A 24402-nucleotide genomic window follows, 5' to 3' on the forward strand; every position below is an offset into this window, starting at 1 on the left:
ATGATGACAAGTCTGGCTTCAGATCACGCTGCGGCACAGCCACTGCTACCTTACACATCTTAGACAATGCCTTCTCGACCACTGATGAAGATGACCCCCGCATCCTGATACTTTTGGACCACTCAACTGCTTTCAAAAGTCGACCATTCCACCCTCATACAAACCCTGGGGTCTTGAGTTGGATTCACCAGCAATGTCCTTCACTAGTTCTCCTCCTACCTTTCCAAACAACACCAGCTTCCTGACATGGTCATCTACAGGTCCCCAAAAAATCCTATCACCTTTGGAGCCCCCCTGGACTCCATGCTGTCTCCTGTCATTTTCAACTCTACATGGAGTCGCTTGTTGTTCTTCTCACAGATAACTGATGTAGGTTCAGTAGGATCAGTGAGAGTCCAAATAACCCTAAAGAACCTGGGCTCAAAGTATGAATATCAATGAGAATAGGGTTGTTTATATGGAAAAATTCCCATAATGGTTTAGTCATTATTGGTACATTGCAACCAAAACGTGTTGCAGATCATACTTAATATGTGCAGATGTAAGCCCATGCATGATGGAGTAAAGTTATAGTTAATTCACTAAACTTTAACTGGCATATTTCAGTGTTTTTTCAGTTTTAATCAGCTCACTTAAAGGTTCAATATATCACTTTAATTTAGTGTTTTTTTGAGTGAATAACCTGGGTAGGAAACACCATGAAGAACCCACCTGGAGGGGTGGATTGTGAAATAGGCGTTACATTTATCGCTTCCAGGGATCGAAGCCTACGGTGTAATGGTCTCCAAGGGATGGTGTCTGGGGCTTCTGTCTGGGGCTCGGCTCTTGGGCGAGCTCCAGATAGCACAGCGGGTGAATGTTGTTTATTGGCAGAGAGTACTGGTCTGAGGCAACCCACCCCAGTGGATTTAATAGGAGCAGAGTTTGAAATGGTTAGTTGCAAGGCAGTGGAGTTACAACAACGATTACATTTTTTGCTGATTTGTTGAACTTTGAGCCCAGTAGAATACAGAGCCCCAAAGAATACACATCTAAATGCAGGAATAATGGAGATGTTAGCATTACTAGAGACGAGCAGTGGGGATTTTAAAACTTTGCCCTAGAGCAGGCTTCTCCAACAAGCTTCTCTTGGGATACTGGTAGCTCTCTAGCTACTTGTAAGTAGCTCACCTATGAGCAGTACAGCCTAATAAATTAAAAGATTTTGCCTGGCTGAGTTAATAAATGTTTACCAAACTTGACAAGAGTGTATTCGAGATAAAAATGTGTGCATTTTCAAAACTCTTGAGCAGTTGTTTGGCGAAAAATGGCTGAATTTCCAAAATATATTTAATTCTGATATTGAGTGGTAAATCATGTGGCGTTAGGGAGACTTATTACCAATATTAAAATCTTGGTTCCAGCTATGGCTGTTATGTATTACCCATATAAAGGCATTCCCAAATAGCAGAGCCTTTTTTTTTACATTACAGGGTGAAACACGTGTCGGCTGTTCTTCTTTTCCCTATAACTGCAATTCCTATGAGAACTTAATAAAAAGTGAAATGGACCTAATCAAGCAGTGAATAAAAAGATCCATTTTCACATGAATTCACTTGTACTGTATTGCGTCCAAACAAGGAGTTATCTTGTGACCGGATCATAAAACTTTGAAAAGGAGGAACATGTGCTCACAACCCCTTCCCTGCTGGCAACTGTGCCTGGTGCACTGACCTGTTCACTGCTGGTAAACCTGCGGTGGCCACCAAGATAATCATGTCTATTTGTGGTCACTGCTCCAACATTTTCTATATCAGTCGCTTGGGATGATTTTCATTGAACGTAAGTAGCTCTGATTACAGAAAAGGTTGGAGACCCCTCCCTTGAGGCTGTTCGCTTTAAGGACAATGAGCTCCAACAGAACTTTTTAAAGAGTCAAATCCTATGGAGCACAAGTGCTGCTCAGACCACACACTAGAGAGAGGCAGCAACAAGCTGCCTTTGAGAGTTGAAATATGCCAGACAGTGTCACAAAATACCAGTTTGCATTCATTAGCTATGATACTTGGAGGTGTGATGGAACCTTATAAGCAAGGCTCCGTTTTTACTGATTTTTACAGATAAATACAGACAGAAAACATTTATTTTTTTGCCTATATTTATTTTTAAATGCGAATAAAAACGGAAATTGGGTTACTTTTTGCGTAATTCAAATTACTGTCTGCCATGACTGCCAGGCCAATAGCAGTGTGGAGTGATAGGTGAGGGGGGCAAAAAAAGAAAGGAATTTTAGTAAAGAGGCTTTAACAGCAGTAGATATGCACATGGTTGATACTGAAATGTGCATATTTTCTTAAATGTCCATTAATTTATCTTCTGCAGGAGTGCATAATTACCGGTCAAATAAATGTGTAAATATACTAATTTCAGCTTCATTTTTCCACAAAACCCAAAATAAATATGGATGAATACAGATAAAATCAGCAAAAATAAAAATGGATAAATACAGCCGGAAATGTTAAAAACATAAATACCATAAAACCAGGAGCCCTACTTATAAGACACAGGCAGGGACAGACCCCCAATAAAAGAACTCTGAGGCAACTGGTAACACCACAAGAGATCTGTGCGAAGTGTGAGTAATGCTTGTGTGAGACGGTATACAACCTTTACCACGCAACTTTTACAACGACCTACCTTTACCACGCATTTTTTACAACGCAGGATCCATTACAACGAAGTACCATTACAACGCATGTATTTACAACGCAGGTACCTTTACAACGCATACCATTACAACGTAAGTATTGGTAAGTACATTATTTTATCTAAAATATTATAAGTTTGGGTTTTTGGGTAAAGGGGTATTTTTAGGGTTCAGGGTCAGTTTAACGTTTTTGGGTAAAGGGGTATTTTTAGGGTTCAGGGTCAGTTTTGGGTTTTTGGGTAAAGGGGTATTTTTAGGGTTCAGGGTCAGTTTTGGGTTTTTGGGTAAAGGGGTATTTTTAGGGTTCAGGGTCAGTTTTGGGTTTTTGGGTAAAGGGATATTTTTAGGGTTCAGGGTCAGTTTGGGGTTTTTGGGTAAAGGGGTATTTTTAGGGTTCAGGGTCAGTTTTGGGTTTTGGGGTAAAGGGGTATTTTTAGGGTTCAGGGTCAGTTTTGGGTTTTTGGGTAAAGGGGTATTTTTAGGGTTCAGGGTCAGTTTTGGGTTTTTGGGTAAAGGTGTATTTTTAGGGTTCAGGGTCAGTTTTGGGTTTTTGGGTAAAGGGGTATTTTTAGGGTTCAGGGTCAGTTTTGAGTTTTTGGGTAAAGGGGTATTTTTAGGGTTCAGGGTCAGTTTTGGGTTTTTGGGTAAAGGGGTATTTTTAGGGTTCAGGGTCAGTTTTGGGTTTTTGGGTAAAGGGGTATTTTTAGGGTTCAGGGTCAGTTTTGGGTTTTTGGGTAAAGGGGTACAGGGTAAAAATTAAGTATAATTAAATTTAAATTACATTAAATTAAATTGATTAAATTAAATTAAATTAAATTAAATTAAATTAAATTATATTAATTTTAATTAATTTACATTTAAAAAAATATTATATACTTACCAATACTTACGTTGTAATGGTATGCGTTGTAAAGGTATATTCGTTGTAAATACATGCGTTGTAATGGTACTTCGTTGTAATGGATCCTGCATTGTAAAAATTGCGTGGTAAAGGTAGGCGTGGTAAAAGTATGCGTTGTAACGTCATACATCCGTGTGAGACACTCAGTCCTTCCTGTTTTGACTCTGCATCGATGACTGAAATTACTAAGAACAATACATGCTGGGTCATATTTAGAAGAAAACTTTGTCCTATCTATTTATCTTAAATTGCATGGTTTACTGGTAGCAAGCGTCACAAAGATTTGCATAAATGAAATTAAAATGAAAGAATTCCAAGAAAAGCGATGAGTAGGCTTTGTAGATAATACATTTATATGGGTAGTGTATTGACATCAATATAAAACACATTTTCAGTGATTGAACTACATGATGGTGTTGTGATCAAGGAACTTTTTTTGTTACAGGGGGTAATGTTTACCTTTCTACGTTTTAAATGATGCAATGGTAAATGGAAGCCTCAAAAGGGTTCAACGGACAGAGGAAATATTTTCAAGCTTTCTTTAACCTCTTCCATCCGTCGGACGCCCCTTGGCTGTCTGACGTCATGGTGGGCGTGTGCATCCGAAGGCCATCCGATTTGCGCACGCGTAGAATTCACCCGCACAGCTGGGAAATGTGCGCCGCATGGAAGCGGTTAAAACCACACAATGAAGGTTTAAATGCCACATTAGAGAGGAAGCCTGTAGGGAGAAAGGGCCATATTTAAGACAGTCAGCCAACAGAATGTTTCCAATAGCTCCTTTGGCTAACAGTATTGAAAATAGGGATGTATGACATTACAACGCATGCTTTTACCACGCATGCTGTTACAACGCAGTTTTTACAATGCATGCAGTTACAACGCATAGCGCTTAGGGGTGCTGGATAGTGAATAGTATAATTTACTATTCCAACTCCAGTCCCCGTGGATAGTAGGGAAGGTGTTGGATAGTAAATTAAATCTATTCCCTATCCTAGAGCGCCCTCCAGCGCATTGCGTTGAAATGACATGCGTTGTAATGGTTACGTCATAAAGGCACTGCGTGGTAAAAGTTGCGTTGTTAAGGATGTTTCCCTGAAAAGAGAAATCCCACTGATGGTCCACCATCTGGGTTAGACCTGAAAGATTCAGGTTTGGGTAGGTATTCTCACGTCTGGCAGAACACCTGCTCTACAGAGATGTGTTGTGGTCAGAACTGTGAAATCTCTTTTTAGATAGGACAGGCGCCAGTCCCATTGAGTTCTACCTTTGAGTTATGTTCTGGGTAAGATTTACTAAAAGTTGAGTGTAGCTTGCATCAAAGGTGGCAACTCTAGAACTGTAAGAAAGGAAATCCGATGGAATAGGGATCTGTCTGCCAAAGAGATAAACACTCAGAGACTTCAGAGGTGGCTGACTAGAAGATCATGGTGGATGGTGAACCATGCCGCTGAAAGATCCGAAGGCACCAGGACGCTGACACTGCTGCCGTCTGTCTTGCTCCTCAGGTCTCCCACCATCAAGCCCATCTGACCCCCGTGACCGGCCTAAAGCCAGCTCGCAATGTCCTCAGCAGCCTATTGTCCACCAACACCAACCTATCCACTGTGCGAAACCCTTCCAATTGAATTGGTGGTAAAGGTCGCACCATGAAGGTAGCCGCCCTCACAGGCATTGTGTTTTAAACAGATGGTAAACATTCCACAAGCAGAGAATGCTTGGCAGAGGAGGAAGGGCTGGACATACACTCCACAGAGAAAGAGTATGAAGATAGGGACAAAGAGCAGAGATCAAAAGTTGGAAGGAGATACCAATGATGACCATTGTTTGTGCCGTCGCCGCACCCTAAGTTCTCTCTCTGGGTGGAAGACACAAAGTACCTTCGGGAATATTAAAGGGTACAGTGAGAGGCTGCCCCGCCCTTGGCCGGGAATATCTGGTGATGGTGCACCCCCCCAACGAAGCAAGCACTGGATATGGCACGCAGAGACACCTCACATCAAGGTGTGTCGATAACGGCAGTACACGCGCACCTGGAGCGAACTGTGGCATACACCTCAGTCCAAAGTCAACAGGCCACACCTCCACAAGGCACATCTGTTTAAATGTCCAGGATGCCTGCCGGATAATTGGATAAGAGATAGACCTTTCAGGAACAATATTGCATGTTGAGCTTAACTAAGATGTGGAGGTGGCTGTGGGTTTTGCCTCCGGGGACCTCGCCGTGCGCCATGCTGCTACTTCATGCGCAGTGAAAAGTGCTTTTTATTTTGACTAATTTGCTATTTATTAAAGGTTATACAAGCTTATGGCACACTGTGAACAGCAAGGGGATCGTGTACCACAATATCACGATTTAAATTTTGACCTGAAAATATATTGTGACAATAATATTGATCCCCAAGCATATGATCATGGGGGGTAATAATAGTAGATCTACAATTACCTTAGTGATTTTTTGGTATTCGATATTACGGAAAGTATATATAAAGATATCAGTATTTTAAATGCAACATTGAGACATGCAACCACTGTAGTTACCAGGAAGGGGAAATCACACTCAAGTGAGTGAAATGTTTTGTGACCTGACTTACTGAGGGATGTGACCCCTCCTCCAATGATGACCTCAGCCGAGTTTAACCCCTCCCCTGAGGGGCTAATTCCATCGCTGTGCTGGGGGGTGGGCGCCCGCAGAGCCCCGCTGCCCATGACGAGCTCGGCTCGACATGCAGCACGGTGGCGCTCTGCTCATGACGAGCTGAGCTCGTCATGACCACGCCGGTTCCAATGGAATGCACAGCAGGGGAATTATACCCGCGTGGGCGCGGCGTAACGTTCATGAGCACAGCACGACCGTGCCTCATGACGAGCTGATCCCGTCATGAGCACGCAACGGGTTAAAGAAGTGGTTGAAAACTAAGGGCCTGATTTAGCTCTTGGAGGACGGGTTACTCTGTACAGCAGGGACGAATATCCCATCCTCCGAAATATACATTACATCATATCCTAATGGATTCATATTTCAGCGGATGTAATATTCATCCCGATTGTGACGGAGTAACCCATCCTCCGAGATTTAAATGTTGTCATCCTGTGAGAAAATTCAAATAGAGGAGAGTTTTGGGCAGATATCATGAATTCAGGGATGTAACTTCCGGGGAGGAGGGGGTGTTACACCCCCCTAATAAACATATTATTTAACCCTTTGGCTGCGGGGGTTATTCCCCCGCGGTGCTGGGGGTGGGGGGGCCGCGCACAGCGCCCCGGTGCTCATGACGAGCTGAGCTCGTCACGGCCACACCCGTTTCCTTAGAACGCTATGCACAGCAGGGGAATTAGCCCTGCGTGTGAGCGTTCTAACGGCCATGACGCATGAGCACACGAGCACTGTGGCTCATGACGAGCTGAGCTCGTCATGAGCATGGGAGGGGTTAATAAATAGTTGGGTACAGGAGCTTTCAGTCAGGTATAGTAAAGTGTCTGCCGGATTTCACCTGGGATTTTTAAATACTTACTCAGACAAAAAAAACACACACACGCACTCTCGTTTCTGTTGTGGAGGTCTTAAAACATGGCTATTTTACAAAATACTATTTACCCCTCACGCCCCACACTTCTTTCTCTTTCAACTGACCCTTAAGCCCCCCTCATGCGCTGCTTATCATATAATGATTAACATAATAAGCTAGTGTGATTGTTGGAAAATCTGTACCCACCCTCACAGTCTTACTGGCCAAGCTATGCCCCTGCATGAATTATTTATCACTTGTTAATGGTATGCCCATATCTGTGATATTTGCTAGATATGAATTCAAGGAAACTATTTCTTGAGTTTAGGAAAATTTAAAACTCCTTTCTTGATTAAAATCTGCAGGGGGCTTCCTTGGGGGAGGGTCTATATTTTTGCTAGATATGTTTGGGATATTTTGAGTCGTGTCGCGTTGCTTTGTCCCTCCGCGTTAACTCGGAAAATGAAATACTTGGGAAAGTGCCGGTTATTAATGGCTAATTCTGATGAAAACATTGTCCTGCTATCGTTAGGGGTTCCCAATTCCATTGGTCTGAACCGTGCGAGTTTTTTTTAAATTTCAACATATTTTATTAAGATTTTTCAGACAGGTAAGCGCGCTTTACCATTACAGGGTATCCGCCACAATTGGTTGTTTTTGCCATGGTTACAGGTAGGTGTTATACATGTTAAAAGAAATTTTTATTACATTTTTTTTTCCATTTTTATGTACAGGGCACAGCAAAACACAAAAAACACCATAACATTACACTTACATTTACATTTACAATTTTCCTAAAGTAATCCTAATATATATTGCAACATATATATTGAGCAACCAAAATTAAGCTACACATATATAGCATTCTGCAGCAGTCTAACCACCGTTCTCCTCCTTCCATCTACTTATAGGTTCCCAAATTTGCTTACCCAGTTTCCTTCCCTTTTTTCCCTTTCTTGAATAAATTGCTTTCTCTAAATTATAGGTCGCCAATAGTTTAGCTAGCCCCCCTTTCCAATGTCTTGCTAAGAGATTACAGGTAGGTGAAATGGAGAAGAAATAGAACAGAAAAGAGAAGGGATAAGATAGTATACAAGAAGGGTACTTTAGCCGTGGGTCTATTCTGGGCCTGTGGGGGTTTGTTTTGTGGGCAGTCGCCCCTCTTCAGTGGAGTTTATAACCACATTCATCGTATGTTCGAGCAGAGGCTGAACTGTAAGTTAAGAATATTCATCTTAAAACTGATCTTATAATTTATGCAGTTTTCCTTTTAATACTCTGTAATTAACAGTAATTGGTTTCTTGTAAAATATGCAATATAATTAAAAAAAAATGAAGATATGAAGGTTTCAACCCTGAGTAATTTTAGCACTTGCAGTGTGTGATAATACCCTCCGGGGAAAACTAATGTATATAAAGAATGGAAAAACCTATGTGAGCCTGTGAAATCGAGGAGAAACAAGTGTTGGGAGCATTGGAGGGAGTGAATGATATAAGACCCTTAAAATAAGATCTTGCAGGGTGGGTTTAGAGTTTAGAGGGCAGATCAGAGCCCATCGGTGACTATAGCAACACAAAAAGATGATGGAAGGAATGCTGAACATTTTCAAACACTCACCCCAGTCACAGATCTGGGTTGAATCCATCATCGTTCATTAGCTCAATTCGCCACCCCAGTTTGGACCAAGCCATATGCAAATCAGTCTGACCCTGTGCCTCATGGGAACAGTCCAGCCCAAACTGCAAATCCAGGTACTCCCTGGACCGGGAAACAAGCCCAAAGGGTGGCTTCAGTAGACGGAGATGGTCTGAGTACCACCCGGAATTATTTGAAGGCTCGGGTGAGGAGTTTGCACAGGACCCTGTTGTAAGATGGGAGACTTTATCGAGGGCCTGTGCAAAGCTCTGGGGGAGGAAGGAGTAATAAATACATAGTCCCTTGTCCAGACTCTTGCAGAAGTGTAGAGCAGTGGTTCTTAATCTGTGGTCCATGGTTCCCCTCTCGTGGTGCCCCTTCGGGGGGGGGCGTGGACCCCTTCTTGGTGCCTCTTCAGGGGGGCCGTGGACCCCTTGATGGGGCCCCTTCAGGTGGTCTGTGGACCCCTTGATGGGGCCTCTTCAGGTGGGTCCATGGACCCCTTCTTGGTGCCTCTTCAGGGGGGGCCGTGGACCCTTTTGTGGTGCGTCTTCAGGGGGGGGCGTGGACCCTTTTGTGGTGCGTCTTCAGGGGGGGCGTGGACTCCTTTGTGGTGCGTCTTCAGGGGGTCTGTGGACCCCTTGATGGGGCCTCTTCAGGGGGTCCAGGGACCCCATTGTGGTGCCTCATCGGGGGGGCAGTGGACCGCTTGATGGGGCCTCTTCAGGGGGTCCATGGACGCCTTCTTGGTGCCTCTTTAGGTGGTCCAGGGACCCCATTGTGGTGCCTCATCGGGGGGGCAGTGGACCCCTTAATGGGGCCTCTTCAGGGGGGTCCATTGACCCCTTCTTGGGGCCTCTTCAGGGGGCCCATGGACCCCTTCTTGGTGCCTCTTCAGGGGGGCCGTGGACCCCTTCTTGGGGCCTCTTCAGGGGGGTCCATGGACCCCTTCTTGGTGCCTCTTCAGGGGGGCCGTGGACCCCTTGATGGTGCTCTTCAGGGGGTCCGTGGACCCCTTCTTGGTGCCTCTTCAGGGGGGCCGTGGACCCCTTGATGGTGCTCTTCAGGGGGTCCGTGGACCCCTTCTTGGGGCCTCTTCAGGGGGGTCCAGGGACCCCTTTGTGGTGCCTCTTCAGGGGGTCTGTGGACCCCTTGATGGGGCCTCTTCAGGGGGTCCAGGGACCCCATTGTGGTGCCTCATCGGGGGGCAGTGGACCGCTTGATGGGGCCTCTTCAGGGGAGTCCATGGACCCCTTCTTGGGGCCTCTTCAGGGGGGTCCATGGACCCCTTCTTGGTGCCTCTTCAGGGGGGGCCGTGGACCCCTTCGTGGTGCCTCTTCAGGGGGTCTGTGGACCCCTTGATGGGGCCTCTTCAGGGGGTCCATGGACCCCTTCTTGGTGCCTCTTTAGGTGGTCCAGGGACCCCATTGTGGTGCCTCATCGGGGGGGCAGTGGACCCCTTAATGGGGCCTCTTCAGGGGGTCTATTGACCCCTTCTTGGGGCCTCTTCAGGGGGCCCATGGACCCCTTCTTGGTGCCTCTTCAGGGGGGCCGTGGACCCCTTCTTGGGGCCTCTTCAGGGGGGTCCATGGACCCCTTCTTGGTGCCTCTTCAGGGGGGCCGTGGACCCCTTGATGGTGCTCTTCAGGGGGTCCGTGGACCCCTTCTTGGTGCCTCTTCAGGGGGGCCGTGGACCCCTTGATGGTGCTCTTCAGGGGGTCCGTGGACCCCTTCTTGGGGCCTCTTCAGGGGGGTCCAGGGACCCCTTTGTGGTGCCTCTTCAGGGGGTCTGTGGACCCCTTCATGGTGCCTCTTCTGGGGGCCCATGGACCCCTACGTGGTGGCTCTTCAGGGGGTCTGTGGACCCCTTGATGGTGCTCTTCAGGGGGTCCGTGGACCCCTTGATGGGGCCTCTTCAGGGGGGTCCAGGGACCCCTTTGTGGTGCCTCTTCAGGGGGTCTGTGGACCCCTTGATAGTGCTCTTCAGGGGGTCCGTGGACCCCTTCATGGTGCCTCTTCTGGGGGCCCATGGACCCCTACGTGGTGGCTCTTCAGGTGGTCCAGGGACCCCTTTGTGGTGCCTCATCAGGGGGGGGCGTGGACCCCTTGATGGGGCCTCTTCAGGGGGGTCCATGGACCCCTTCGTGGTGCCCCTTCAGGTGGTCTGTGGACCCCTTCTTGGTGTCTCTTCAGGCGGTCCCCCCACTTATTTTACCAGGTGGACGCCGTTACCCCTGCCCAAAAGCTGGACTTCACTCTTTGGCCTCTCTGGGGCGAGATCGGAGCTGGGGGGATTAAACGCAGGGACGGCAGCCCCCGCGAGGCAGGGTGCAGACCACCTTTCATCTAAAGGCATATGAATACCCATGAGATTCCTGTTGTGACGTCACTTCCGGTGACAGCGTGCCCCCACTTCTTTTTTTAGGACTTGTGCCCTGAATGGTACCGATATATTCGCGGTAAGGGAGGTCTGATTTCCACTGCGCTTGGCCTGGTAGTACTGAGGTCCTACTGAGAAGGTGAAAGTCCTGAGTATATCAAAGTTAGGGCTCGCGGTTTTATGGTATTTATGTTTTTTTGACATTTCTGTCTGTGTTTATCCATATTTATGGTTTGCTACTTTTATCTATATTTATCCATATTTAGTTTGGGTTTTCTGAAGAAAAAAAAGCTGAAATTAGTATAATTCCATATATATTTCACCGATAAATATGCAGTCATGCTTGAATGTCTGCCAGGTTTCAATCCTATGAACACCCGCAGACGATAAATCAATGCGCTTATAAGAAAATATGCTAATTTCAGTTTCAACCTTGTGCCTATCTACTGCTTTATAAGCTCCTTTACTAACATTCTTTGCTTTTTTAACCCCTTTACCTATCAACCCACACAGCTATTGGCCTGGCAGTCATGGCAGACAGTATTTAGAATCACTCAAAAAGCACCCAAATTCCATTTTTATCACCATTTAAAAATAAATACTGACAAGAAAATAAATGTTTTTCTGTATGTATTTATCTGTAAAAATCAGTAAAAATGGAAAACAAGGATCCCTAATTGTAATCCATGGCAGATGGATACAGTCACTCAGGGGTTGTGGCCCTTGGTCACTGCTGCGGGTAGAGTGTGCTGGAAGCGTGGGCTTTCGGCTGCTCCCTGATATTGCGCCTTGTTTCGTGAGTCGAATGGTTCCACACCGCTTAGGTACTCAGTCCTTAAGCTATCCTAGTGCTCGTCCCATCTCTGCGGAACGCCTTCCAGTGCATCCAAGGCTGGAAAATGTCTTCTCAGATTCAGAGATTGCTAAACCCTGCCTATTCGGACAGACGTAGGATTACCAGTCCTCGAGCTGGTCTCCCTGTCCACCGCCCCGAACGAGGGATGCTGGCTATTCGCCTACAACCAGCCACATACTGGGGTCAATGCTCAGACTGCATCAACTCTTCTTTAAGCCATCTTACTATCAACGTGTGTATCTTGAATATGACACTTTACAACGCAAGCGTTACAACGCCTGTCATTACAGCACATTTTTTACATCGCAAAATAAATTACAACGCATGTCGTTACAACGCATGTCATTACAACGCATAATCCATTTGAACGCAATTACTATTCTAACTCCGCCGGGTCGTTACTTTGGGGAATGCGTTGTAATGGGTAATGCAATGTAATGACATGCGTTGTAATGGATTTCGCGTTGTAAAACATTTGTTATAATGACACGCGTTGTTTCACGTGCGTTGTAAACGATGTTTCCCACGTAGCTGTAGTGGTTCTAGTTGTCAACTTTAAATGTCTGTGGTTGATTGCTGTGTAGATCAAAGCCCTCTGAATGGTTTGCAGCACTTGTCAATGCCATAAATAAATAAATAAATAAATAAATAAATAAATAAATAAATAAATAAATAATATGGCATGCGTTCTCCTCCAGCAGGAATACCGGACTGCAGTGCCATCCAGGTCTCTTCCCTCCATGATCTGCCGGCCCAGCTGCAGGAACTCTACCAGCGCGGCTTCGTGATGGCTGCTGTGCACCCGTATGTGCAGCCGGCCGCCGAGCGGGGTCAGAACCCCCTGGAACAGCTCTTCAGGGCTGTGCTGATCAAGAAGACGCAAAGGTAAGAGGTTGAAAGTGAGGGGGGAGGTGGGATACCCTATGGGAGGGACTGTACACCCAGGGGAGGGGCTTCAAACATGAGGAGTGCCGCGTAGGCAGCCAGCCAATCAGAGGCTACAGAAGGAGTGGGCGGGTCACTTGGCCAGAGCGCCCCTGAGGAGACTTCCAGAAAAAGATGGCAGTTACTAGGCTGCAAAAACCCACCTGAGATTTCAGTATTTATGAGGTTACTAGGCCCTTTCCTCCCTTTGGCTTTTCTTTAACCCCTTGCCTGCTTATGACGGTCAGCGTGTGCTCATGACGGCGTGGTTCCGTCATGCGGCTGCTGCTGCTCCCCCCCATGCAGCATTAATTCCCCGCCTGTGCGGGCTAATTAATGAGCGGGCGGGGCCATGACGGAACGATGCCGTCATGAGCACAGCCCGCCCGTGACTCATGACGGCGTGGTTCCGTCACGAGCATGGCGGCGCCGCGCTCAACCCCCACCTCCCCGCACCATGGTGAAATTAGCACCGCGGCCAAGGGGTTAAAACTCTCTCTGTTCTTTTTATCTCTCACCTCTTCTTGTTTCCTTCATCTTGCTCATTCGATCTTCTTTGTTACTGAGTACACGGCATTCAAATCTTCATCCTTCCCAAGAACACATTACATTGGTCCCGGTTGACTTATTTATCATAGAATGTCGCTGTAATTCTGGTTTTCATGTACCGCTGTATACCTGGGTCTGCCTAGCGTCTACGCAGGCTGGGCTAATCCATATGGAAAAACCAGGAGGTAGCCAAAGGCACCAACTTTAGTGATCCTGGCAACTTCAAAGGAAAACAAAATAATTTACAAAAAAATGAAAATAAAATAATGTTGAGGCCAACTGTATTTGTCCGCTCAGGGCAAGAGGTACTCCCAGCTAGAGGAAGGCCACCCCTGGGCTCATATGATGAGTGACTTACCTAGAGATAAAGTGATTTGCCCAAGAAAATACAGTTTCCATCAAGTTGGAGCCAGGATTAGAATTTGTTTTTTTGTTTCTTAGTCGGGGAGACCTGCTGAGTGTGAGCATGTGCAGTGGACTGGGTAGTGGTTGCAGGAGCAGCCATTTAAGTTTCCTTTTCGTTTGAAAGACCCAGTGCTTGTTTTGGGAAAATGTCAAATAAAATTTAGGAGGCTGAGTGAGAACGGAGGAGAAAACCAAGCAGAAGTCCTTTTCCTCCCCGGGGTGGGAGGCAAGATGGCGGCCGTGAGGAGCGGCTGAGCGGCAGCATCAGCAGCGCGGACACAGTCTGATGTAACCTCGATGTAACCTCGACACTCCGGTTTTTTCCCTCCTTGTACCTCCTGCATCCCAAAAGAAGCGCCATGAGTTTACCGTGTCTGCCAGGTATTCGGTATACTCAGTGAGCGGTCCGAGGGCGGACGTGCAGTGACTGCACGGAGAGAGACGCCCAGTTACAAGCGGCGTAGCGGCAAACCGGCTTGGCGGTCTAATCACCTGGATGTTACCTGGATGCTATTTGGATGCTTCTCCTGAGCGGTCCTCATTGTGGGGTGCTCCCCCCGGGTCTGCGGAGACTCGTGGCTTCAATCCTGCTAAGGATCGGGTTAGCTCGTAGTTCCAGCAGAGCTCGCGGAGCTCGCGAAGTCAGGAGGCGGAGCTACACAGGGCGGCGAGATCTGGTGAGCGGAGCGGAGGTGGAAGCGGCAGCTGCAGATCTGACAGGCCGGAACCAAGAGGCTGGGAGGCCCGCATCTACGGGGGACCGATCAGGGCGAGGCAGCGGATCTCCCTGCGTGTAGTGCTTGCTTTACCGATGGCTCCCAAAACTAACACCGGAGGTAAGACACTCTCAAAAAAGAAAGCTATGACTGATGGTGTTGGTGTGACAGGCAATGCGGACAGCTCTATGAGCACTGTGCCTGTAATGAACACTGGGACTGAGGGAGCGATATCAGAAGCGGAATCTGGGCGGGCGAAGCAGCAACCATCCTCAGGGCAGAATACCCCTAAAGAGATGCGCCCCCCTTCCGCTAGAACCCGACAAGCCACAGCCACCGCGACTATCAGTGTGGTAGAGATGTTGAATCGTAACGAAAGAAAAAAAAAACTGAAAGAAATGGAACCGGCTACGGCAGTGGCCCCTGTGGCACCTGAGGAACCCGTGGCGACATTACCGGTATCGACATTACCGGCTACCGCTGTAGCTGAAGAGCCTGAACCCGATCCAGAGATAGACCCTGCATCACAACCAGCATCACAACCAGCCCCACAGCCTCAACAGTCTCAACCTCAAATGCAGCTGCATCAGTCATGGCAGGAGGTCGGAGCCGTGGGTGATGTCTTGGGCGGGGCTCAGGGTCTGATGGCGCAACCGGAACCTCTAGCTGCTGTATCTTTGGGGGTTGACGAGGCGGCTGCTAACGGGGATAGTGAGATTACAACCCCTATATTATTAAAGGATACTACAAACTCATCAACCGAAGGGATGGTAGAGCTTAATTCCTTACCTCCATCAACCAACAGCGGAGACATTCAAGAGGGTTCAACAACAGACGAAACATCGAGAGAGACTATCATGCCTACCATGGTCCCGGAGGAACCTGGTGGTTTAACGGTTAATCCAAATGCTAACTATTCCGGGCTCATTCATGGCGAAAAGGAAAAGGAGAAGACCCCCAGCGAATGTTTCTTCTCAGTGACAGAGGAGGCCAACTGGTCGGAGGATGAGGAGCCCCATAGCTCTGATATCGACTGCAGTAACCCGGAAACAGAAAGTGATAGTGAGACAGGGTTGCCTTCAACTACTATCAAAAATATGCCTCCTCAAAGGGGCCAAACAGCACTTACTTGGGATCACTCTCTAACAACATCCCTACAAGGGAACCCCAATCTGGGCACGGATAACGCACAGCATCACGAGACTACGCAGCTGTCAATGATGTCAATGATGGCAATGATGGAGTCAATCCACCAAGGAATAACAGCTCATAGAGAAGAGACCCGATCAAACAGCCTTAAATCCCAAGCAGCAATGAGAAGGATGAAAACAGTGGTTAGGAAGCTCTCGAAAGCCTGGGTGAGTGTTGGAGATAGGGTCTCAAACCTAGAAGAAAGGGTAGTTGCCACCGAAGCAGAGGTTGCTGCAGCCACGAACAAAGTGGAATCTCTGGGAGCGCAAGCAGTTGATGTCCAGTGGAAGCTGGAGGACTTAGAAAACAGGCAAAGAAGGAACAACCTTAGGGTCCTTGGTATTCCAGAAGGGATTGAAGGTCAGGACGTCAAAATGTTTATAGTCAAAACGTTCGAGAAAGCTTTCCCAGATATCGCTGGTTGGAATTGGTCCACTGAAATTCAGAGGGCGCATAGGACACCCTTCAAACTGAGACAAAATACCAGAGAAGGCGATAAGCCCAGAGCTATCCTAATTTATATAGGTAATTTTCTTCTCCGCCAGTCCATATCAGAGAAAGCGAGGCCGGATGCCAAAAGAACCTGTGAGGGAGGGTCCTTCTTCGTAAGGCCGGATTTTTGTCACTCCACCGTTGAGCGGCGCTGGAGATTAAGACAATTAATTAAACCTTTTCAGGACAAAAGAGTGCAGGTCTACCTTATCAATCCTGCTCAGCTAAAAGTAATTCATCTAGGCAAGACCATGTATTTCTCCTCGGAAATCAAAGCGCAGGAGTTTCTGGACTCATTATAGCATGTTACTTAACCTATATAAGTCTAACAGGGGGTAAGGTTTGATTACCGACTTCGACTGAAGTCCCAAGTTTAAGTTTAAGTTTAAGTTTAAGTTTAAGTTTTTTAGAGGTAAGGGTGTCACGATATGGTGGTTTATGGTCACATACGAGGTCGAGGCTGAGGTCTAACAAGTAGATTGCGCTGTGTCCACTGCTGGGCTGCACCCATCACACGCACAGACTCAGTCTGCGCACTTCACTGGGGAGCGGGTTGGGGTCAGGGGGCTCAGCGGGGTTGGGAGGGGGGGAAGTCTGGAGTGAGGGGGAGGTGGGGCAAAGGGGGAAAAAGAAGTAAAAAGAAAGTTCATGCAATAAATGTGTTTACCAATATAAGTGAGATGCTCAAAACGGTTATGCATATTGATGTAAAATTTAGGACAAAATGCGATTGGTTAGTGTGTTGGATTTGTTCCCTACAGGGGTATGTCAAGGATTAGGTTAATTAGCCTTAACATAGGTGGTCTGAATAATTGGAAAAAGAGGGAAAGGCTTGAGGAGTATGTAAAACTAATTAGGGCCGAGATTGTATGTTTACAAGAGACTCACCTACCCTGGAAAAAGAAACACTGGTTAAATCTAAGGGGGTATGAAATTTTGTCCTGTTCCTCACAGACTTCAACTGTAAAGGGGGTAGCTATTATAGGCCGGTTAGGTCTGGGAGGAGCTAAAAAATCAAAGGCCGATGCACTGGGCAGATGGGCAATATGCGAATTGAAACTAGGCATAACTCTATGTTCAGTCTACGGATCTAACCTGGATGACCCGGTAGTGATGGATTACATCGAGAGGGAACTTACTAACTGGCCCTCACCTATAGTAATGTGCGGTGATCTCAACATCTCAGCTGATTTCACAGGTTACACCCCATATATTGGTCGTAAGCCCCGGGTATTTAGGGCGGTATCCTCCATAATTCAATCTTATGGGCTGAGGGATGTGTGGGGCAGCCAAAAGAAAGATGAACTCGGGTTTACATACTTCTCACACCCATTTAATAAACATACAAAACTGGATTATTTCTTAATATCAGCAACCTATCTCCGTAACGTTGAAATCTCAATGCTTCCTATGCTAATATCGGACCATAATCCCCTTGTTCTCACCATGATAGTTAACAAACAAAGGGAAAAAATCAGACCCTGGACTTTTGATAGAAAACTTTTAGCGGATAGCAATTATATAGCATATATAAAGAACTGGTCCCAGTCCTTCTTCGATGCGAATAGATACAGTGCATCCCGGGTCATGGTCTGGGATAGTTTTAAAGCTGGTCTGAGAGGTGAGACAATTAGCTTTTCTGGGCGGTTGTGGAAAAAAGTTAAGGAAGACAGGGAGCGCCTTTTGGCTAAATTGGCGGAGGCAGAGGAACAACACAGGAGAGACGTCTGCCACGGGATCCAGGGTACTCAGAGCTTAGAAAGACTAAACAGCATAAAGACAGACATCCAACAGCAATTGGCTAAAAAAGCTGCAGCAGAGTATCAGACCCGTAGAGTTGGAATGTATGAAACAGGCGAGAACGCAGGTAGGGCTCTAGCGCTACGGATAAGACAAGCCACATCAAAAAATACTATTACGGAAATTAAAGAAGGTGATCAGATTTATAAAAAGCCAACCGAAATTCTGGAAGTTTTCAGGAGGTTTTATCAGGATCTTTATAAGGAAGAGACGGATATAGACGATCCGTGTACAAACTGGCAGGATACAGGTATTAATCTTACGTCTAACGAGAGGGAATCCCTAGAGCAGAATATCACTATGGACGAGCTTTTTCAGGCACTAAAAGATCTATCTGCAGGCAAGGCAGCAGGGCCTGATGCCATACCCCTGGAGGTTTATAAACATTTGACGGAAGAAACGGCACCCCTTTTGTTAGATCTATTCAACGGGGTTATAAATACAGGGGTCATACCAGAATCTTGGACCAAAACCAACATAGTGGTTTTCCACAAAAAAGGCAAACCCAAGGAAAACCCCGGCTCTTATCGGCCCATTTCGCTAATAAACAGTGATAACAAATTATACGCTAAAATACTGGCCACACGGTTGGGGAGGATTATCGCGAGTCTCGTCTCTCCCTGGCAGCATGGTTTTATCCCTGGTAGGGGCACTACCGACCATATTAAAAGAGCTATAACTCTGTTTGACAATTATGCCGCCGGGGGGGGGGGAGCGCGATGATCCTCCTCGACGCTGAAAAAGCGTTCGATCGTGTCAGGTGGAGCTTTCTCTGGAAAGTGATGGCTGATAAAGGATTTGGTCCCAGATTCCTGCAGGCAATTAAGGCTATGTACTGTAATCCAACCGCTAGCATCCAGCTTATGGGCGAATGCTCCAAGCAGATCCATATTTCGAGAGGCACGAGACAAGGGTGCCCGTGCTCACCCATCCTATTTGCATTGCATATAGATCCCCTGATTTGCCTTATCAAGAACAATATTAATATAAAGCCAATTGTCACTAATGGATTTGAAACCAAAATCCTCGCATATGCGGACGACATAGCCATCACCACTACTGATCCCGCTAGCGCTATGAGGGAAATAATTAGTATCACATCTGACTTCGGGAGGGTATCCGGATACCGACTTAATGTGGCAAAAACACAGGTACTATGTTCAAGGAACACAGTCAAACTGGATGATAGATATGTGGAGTCAGTAGTATATTTAGGAATAACAATCAATGCCCAGCCAAAGGAAATTATTAAAGACAATTTTTTGCCATTACTGGGGAAAATGAAACAGGACTTAAAAAGAATTGACACCCTCCATCTATCAATTATAGGCAGGGTCAATGTCATCAAAATGACAATGTTTCCGAAGATCCTATATAAATTTAGGTGCATCCCCTTTAAAGTAGATGACATATTGATCAAGGAAATAGAGGCAATCTTTATGAACTTTGTCTGGCAATACGGTAAGGTGAGGAGATCAATTAAATTCATGTCTCTACCCCAGGGAAAGGGTGGGCTAGGTATACCTAATCTTAAATTCTATAACTGGTCTTGTCTCCTCACAGAAATGGCTATACTCTTTTTTCCTGACGATACGACACACTGCCAGCGTGTTATTCCATCTATATATCAGCTGGCACTAGGGATTGAAGCACACGGGGTATTGCTAAGGAAATATGATAAACGCTTTTATAAGGCCTTAGGCTACAAAATACTGGAAGATATCTGGGGGGTATGGTCGTCCGTACAGAAGAACCAGAGTATCCCGAAGCTTAATAAACATACTTTACTTTGGAAATCAGGGCTATTCCCGCACTTAAGTAGAGATGGCCCCTGGAGACATTGGGAAAGACAGGGAATCAGCACACTAGGCCAAGTGATGATAAAGGATGTTCTGAGGCCCCTTGATCTTTTGAAGTCACGATACTCACTTCAAGGCTCCCAAGAGCTCAAATATATACAGTTGACTAACACAATCAAATCAAAAAGACCCACTATAAACATATCAAAAGACTGTACATTATTAGACTATATGAAGGGAGGTGGCCGTAGCATCAGGGTAATGTATGGACTATTCTTGGAAACGCTACCCGATGACATGCTTAAGACAGAGGCTACCTGGGTTGATAAATTGAGAGATCCTGACATCGATCTGGATAGAGCCATTCTTATGGATAAAAGGTTTCTACGATCTTCAAATTTAAGAGCACAGCACTTCAAAACCCTCTTTAACTTATACTATACACCGGCAAAATTGTATGTATGGGGAAAGAGAGCGGATAACAACTGCCCTAGATGTGGAAATGGGCCTGCTGATGTATTACATATGTTTTGTAGCTGTGGGAAATTAGGGCCAGTTAAAAAGGAAATCGAAAAGTTTTTAGAGGGGCTGCTAGTTGTCAAAATAGACCTATCCCCTACACTTTTAATAATCGGGTGTGATGCCAAATTAGGTTTAAGTATAGAGTCTGAGGCACTTGTTTTTATATCAACAGCTGTTCTTAGAATATTAATTGCTGCTGCATGGAAGGATGTTGAGGCTCCAACCTTTCAAATGTGGATGTGTAGGATGCTCGGGATCCATAATATCGAATCGGAGTTATATGCCCTAAAGGGAGCGAAATCCAGGGAAATGGGACTAAGGATCTGGTCGCCCGTGGCATCATGGAGGCGGTCAAAAAGTGGGGGTCTATAGTCTTCTAACACCCATGTAGATACTGCTGATACTTTTAACATATTTACTGCATTTAGGAGCTTATGTTTTAACAGTTGAGATCTTACTATGTGTATTTATCATCCGGTATGTATATTTATATTTCTGTGTTAATATCTACTGTTATATATGGAGAATATTATATTGTCATGAACTTTCAATAAAAATATTTTTTAAAATGTCCTTTTCCTCCCCACGTTTTAATCACGTCACATCCTGGCAGCAGGCACGCTACCCGCTGAACCCTCTCATAGCGGTCCTGTCTCTCCCAGGCGGCGCAGGCGGAGTACCTCTACGCGGAGCTCTACGGAGTTGTCCAAAAAGTCCGCTAGGCCCCCCCCCCGCAATAAATATTTTAAAAATAAAAGGTACAATTAAAAGTAAAATAAAAATGCACTTACCTTATCGTGGCGTCCCGGGCTGCCCCCCTCCTCCTGGCAGTAATCCCGTAGGTCATGGTAGGCCTGCACATGCCCAGTCCTACCATGACGTTGGTCTGACGTAGGGGATTACAGCGAGGAGGAGGAGGGCAGCCCGGGATGCTGTGATAAGGTAAGTGCGCATTTTTTCTACTTTAATTGTACAATTTATTTTTTTAATATTTATTGCGGGGGTGGAAGGGTCCGGGGCTGAACTCCGCTCCACTGCGGAGTCGGAAGTTTTAGACAACTCTGCGTTCTCTGCAGAATGCAGAGTATGCAAAATTCCGCAAACTCCGCCAGTGGAGCGGAGCGGAGTTCGGTGCCCAGGGTTCTCTACACACTGTGGCATGCACACTGTGCAGGAGGGAAAACTGCTGTCCTTCTTTTATTTCCATTATGGTTCGTGGAAATAGAAGAAGTGCTGCAGGTTTCAACGCCTTGTCAGGGGTAGTAAGTGCTATATAAATACAAATACAATTACAACACAACAAATGGTTGTGGTGAAGGCTGTCCTGTTTCTGTGAACAGTTGAGTAAATGATAAAAGGACGTTCTGCTGTCTCCTGCTACTTTGTCGCTTAAGGTAGCTGCCGACTAGCAACGCACCGACACAAGTTCAGTACTGGGAAGCCCCCATTTTGTTTGGGCTTCAGAAGTTACTATTTTGAGTAGACACTGAAACAATGTAACCATCTACACTTACAAGAGGGTGTTACAGGAAGAGCTGCAAATACCCACTCACTCCTGCCGTTTACTATGTGCGCGTGCCAGAAGCATCAACCGCGCAGCGATGCCTTCCAAATGTTGGCTGATGACGCGCTAATGCTTTTTTTGTGGTGGGTCTGGTGGCTCAGTGGACTAAAGCAGCCACTGCAGGGGCCTGTATTCGACCTCATGGTCACAGGTTCAAATCCTGGCGGGTCCACTCAGCTTTTCATCCATCTGAGGTTGATACAATGAGTACCATTGAGTTGGGTAACAATAAACATCTGTTATTCAGCACCAGGACACTTACGGGTAATCGTGCGCTTTACAAATACACCTGTTATGTTATGTTAGTTATAAAGAGACCCAGCAAACCAGGCCACATCACCAGGAGCAGGGTGCAGATATGGGGTCTGTGTGCATGGAGCCAGGTTAGGATCACTGCCCCCCTCTTGGACAGGCCTTCTAACCTGGGAACACCCCCTTCACCCCACAGGCAGCTAACCGTGTGTAGGGCCTGTCTGGCCACACCTCTCGTTTGCATCCCACCTCATTAACACATATACTGAACATTGAGTCAACCTGCAGCTATCCAAGATTTTTTTTAATCCTCCTTCTTCAAAACCACCATTGGGTGGCGCTGTCGCAATACCAGACGAAGGCACACCTGGACTACTGCAACTTTATTTACTTACTCCCAGTGCTTAATTTGAGCCGGTGGTTGCCGGTGGGGGCCACAGGCACTCAGTTGTGGGGATCGACACTTAATTGTCTTCCTCAGGCATTCACCGAATGCAAGAGAAGGAAAACAAACAAAATGGAATGAAGGAGAAAGAGAAAGACAGAAAACCATCACAAAGGGCGACAACAGGGACCTGCAAGAGTAAGATAAAGGGGAAGGAGGGGTCTGCAAGTGGACAGGAGAGGCCAGAGGTGGGTTCCAGCCTATGCGGCATCGGCATTCGGCGCGCCGGTACCGCCGCGAATTACAATTCAGTAAAATGGATTTTCCAAATCACGAAATGGGGCTTACAAATGATTTTTGAATCTCAATTTTGAAGGAGCGTATTTGGGGCATCCATTCCAAGTTGTGAATTGGTACCCTATGTACCAATGGATTGGGGCTGTAATTCCGGCCGCAAAGCATTGATCAGTTATCCACTCTCAAATTGGGGTGATAACTGATTCACAAAAGGGAAAGGGCCCCCTTTGGACCCTTCTTTGGCAGCTTCAGGGAGAGGAGCCACTGACCGCTTTCTGATCTCACTGAAGTTACCCAAAACAGAAAACATAAAAAGAAGCAGCCGCGGTCCCTTAAAAATAAAAGTGTTTAGGGCCATATGTATCAAAAAGTCATTTTGAGATTCTCAAATAGAGATGTTTTGCGAATCGCTATTTGAGAATCGCAAAATGCTATGTATGTAGGATTTGCAATAAATGTTGTGAATCCTACATATTCCTTAATTGCGATTTGCAAATTCCGATTCACAATTAAGGAATACCCCCCCCATACCCCCCCATACCTCCCCATTGATTCCTATGGGCCTAGAGGCCCATAGGAATGAATGGGGAGACATTCTCAATTTGCGATTAGCAAATAGCAAATTGCAAATTGAGAATGCAATTTCAAGGGTGCAGGGGTGTTAAAAGAACACCCTGTTGCACCCCTGAAATAAGCATGGGTGCACATGTGGCGCACATACATGGCCTAAGGGCATGTATGTGCTTCACACAGCACTTTTAAAAATGCAAAAAAGTGAATTTTTCAAAGAAATCGCAAATTAAAAACAACTTGAAGTTGATGGTAATTTGCGATTCCTTCAGGCCAAATTGCACTTCTTTGGTGCTTCTTACATTGCATTTGAGGAATCGCAAAATTTGCAATTCCTTAAAAGCAATTGCAAAATAAGGAATCGCAAATTTTGCGATTCCTTATTTTGCACGCAGATGTGCCTTAATACATACCATTTGGCAAAATTGCATTCGCAAACGCCGAAATTCTGCGAATTGTGGCCTTTTGCGAATGCAATTTTGCTTGATACATATGGCCCTGCCATCTCTGTATTTGTAAGCAATCCCAGGGATCAAAAATTGCAGCCGGCCTAATGAATATGACGAGGGCACAAGTCGGAGACACGCGCAGGGGGGACGGCGTCCACCCACTATTTTCAGAGGGTGGACGTCGTCCACCCTGCCAAGAAATGAAGCCCCACTAAAAACGCTGAACTGGTCCTGGTGTCAATTTCAGACACCAGGTCACATTCAGGAGTGCCTCACCTTGTCTGCTTTCATTCCAAGCAGCAACCTGCAGGCAGGGAGGGGGCTTTGTTATTTAAACTCCAGCTGGCACAAAACAAGGCCAAAGTTAAAGGTCCTTCAGGCCTTCTTTTGTTCCCATTTCCTGGCTGAGAGCTGTCTGGAGCCTCACACCTAGATGCATTGTAGGGGAAACAAAGGCACAAAGCTTATCACTTCACAGGTGCTTAAGAGAGGCAGCTTTTGACTTGCTTCAGTCCCTGT

General features: G+C 46.2%; 1 protein-coding gene across 1 annotated transcript in view; it reads left to right on the forward strand.

Annotated features, from left to right (window-relative positions):
- Positions 1 to 24402, forward strand: part of RFTN1 (raftlin, lipid raft linker 1) — a 363828-nt gene that overhangs the window by 248077 nt on the left and 91349 nt on the right. The window contains exon 3 of the mRNA XM_078664025.1: positions 12667 to 12853. Coding sequence (XP_078520151.1) covers positions 12667 to 12853 — 187 coding nt within the window. The remainder of the gene's footprint in view (positions 1 to 12666; positions 12854 to 24402) is intronic.

The sequence above is a fragment of the Lissotriton helveticus genome, chromosome 10 (assembly GCF_964261635.1).
Source record: "Lissotriton helveticus chromosome 10, aLisHel1.1, whole genome shotgun sequence".
Taxonomy (NCBI): domain Eukaryota; kingdom Metazoa; phylum Chordata; class Amphibia; order Caudata; family Salamandridae; genus Lissotriton; species Lissotriton helveticus.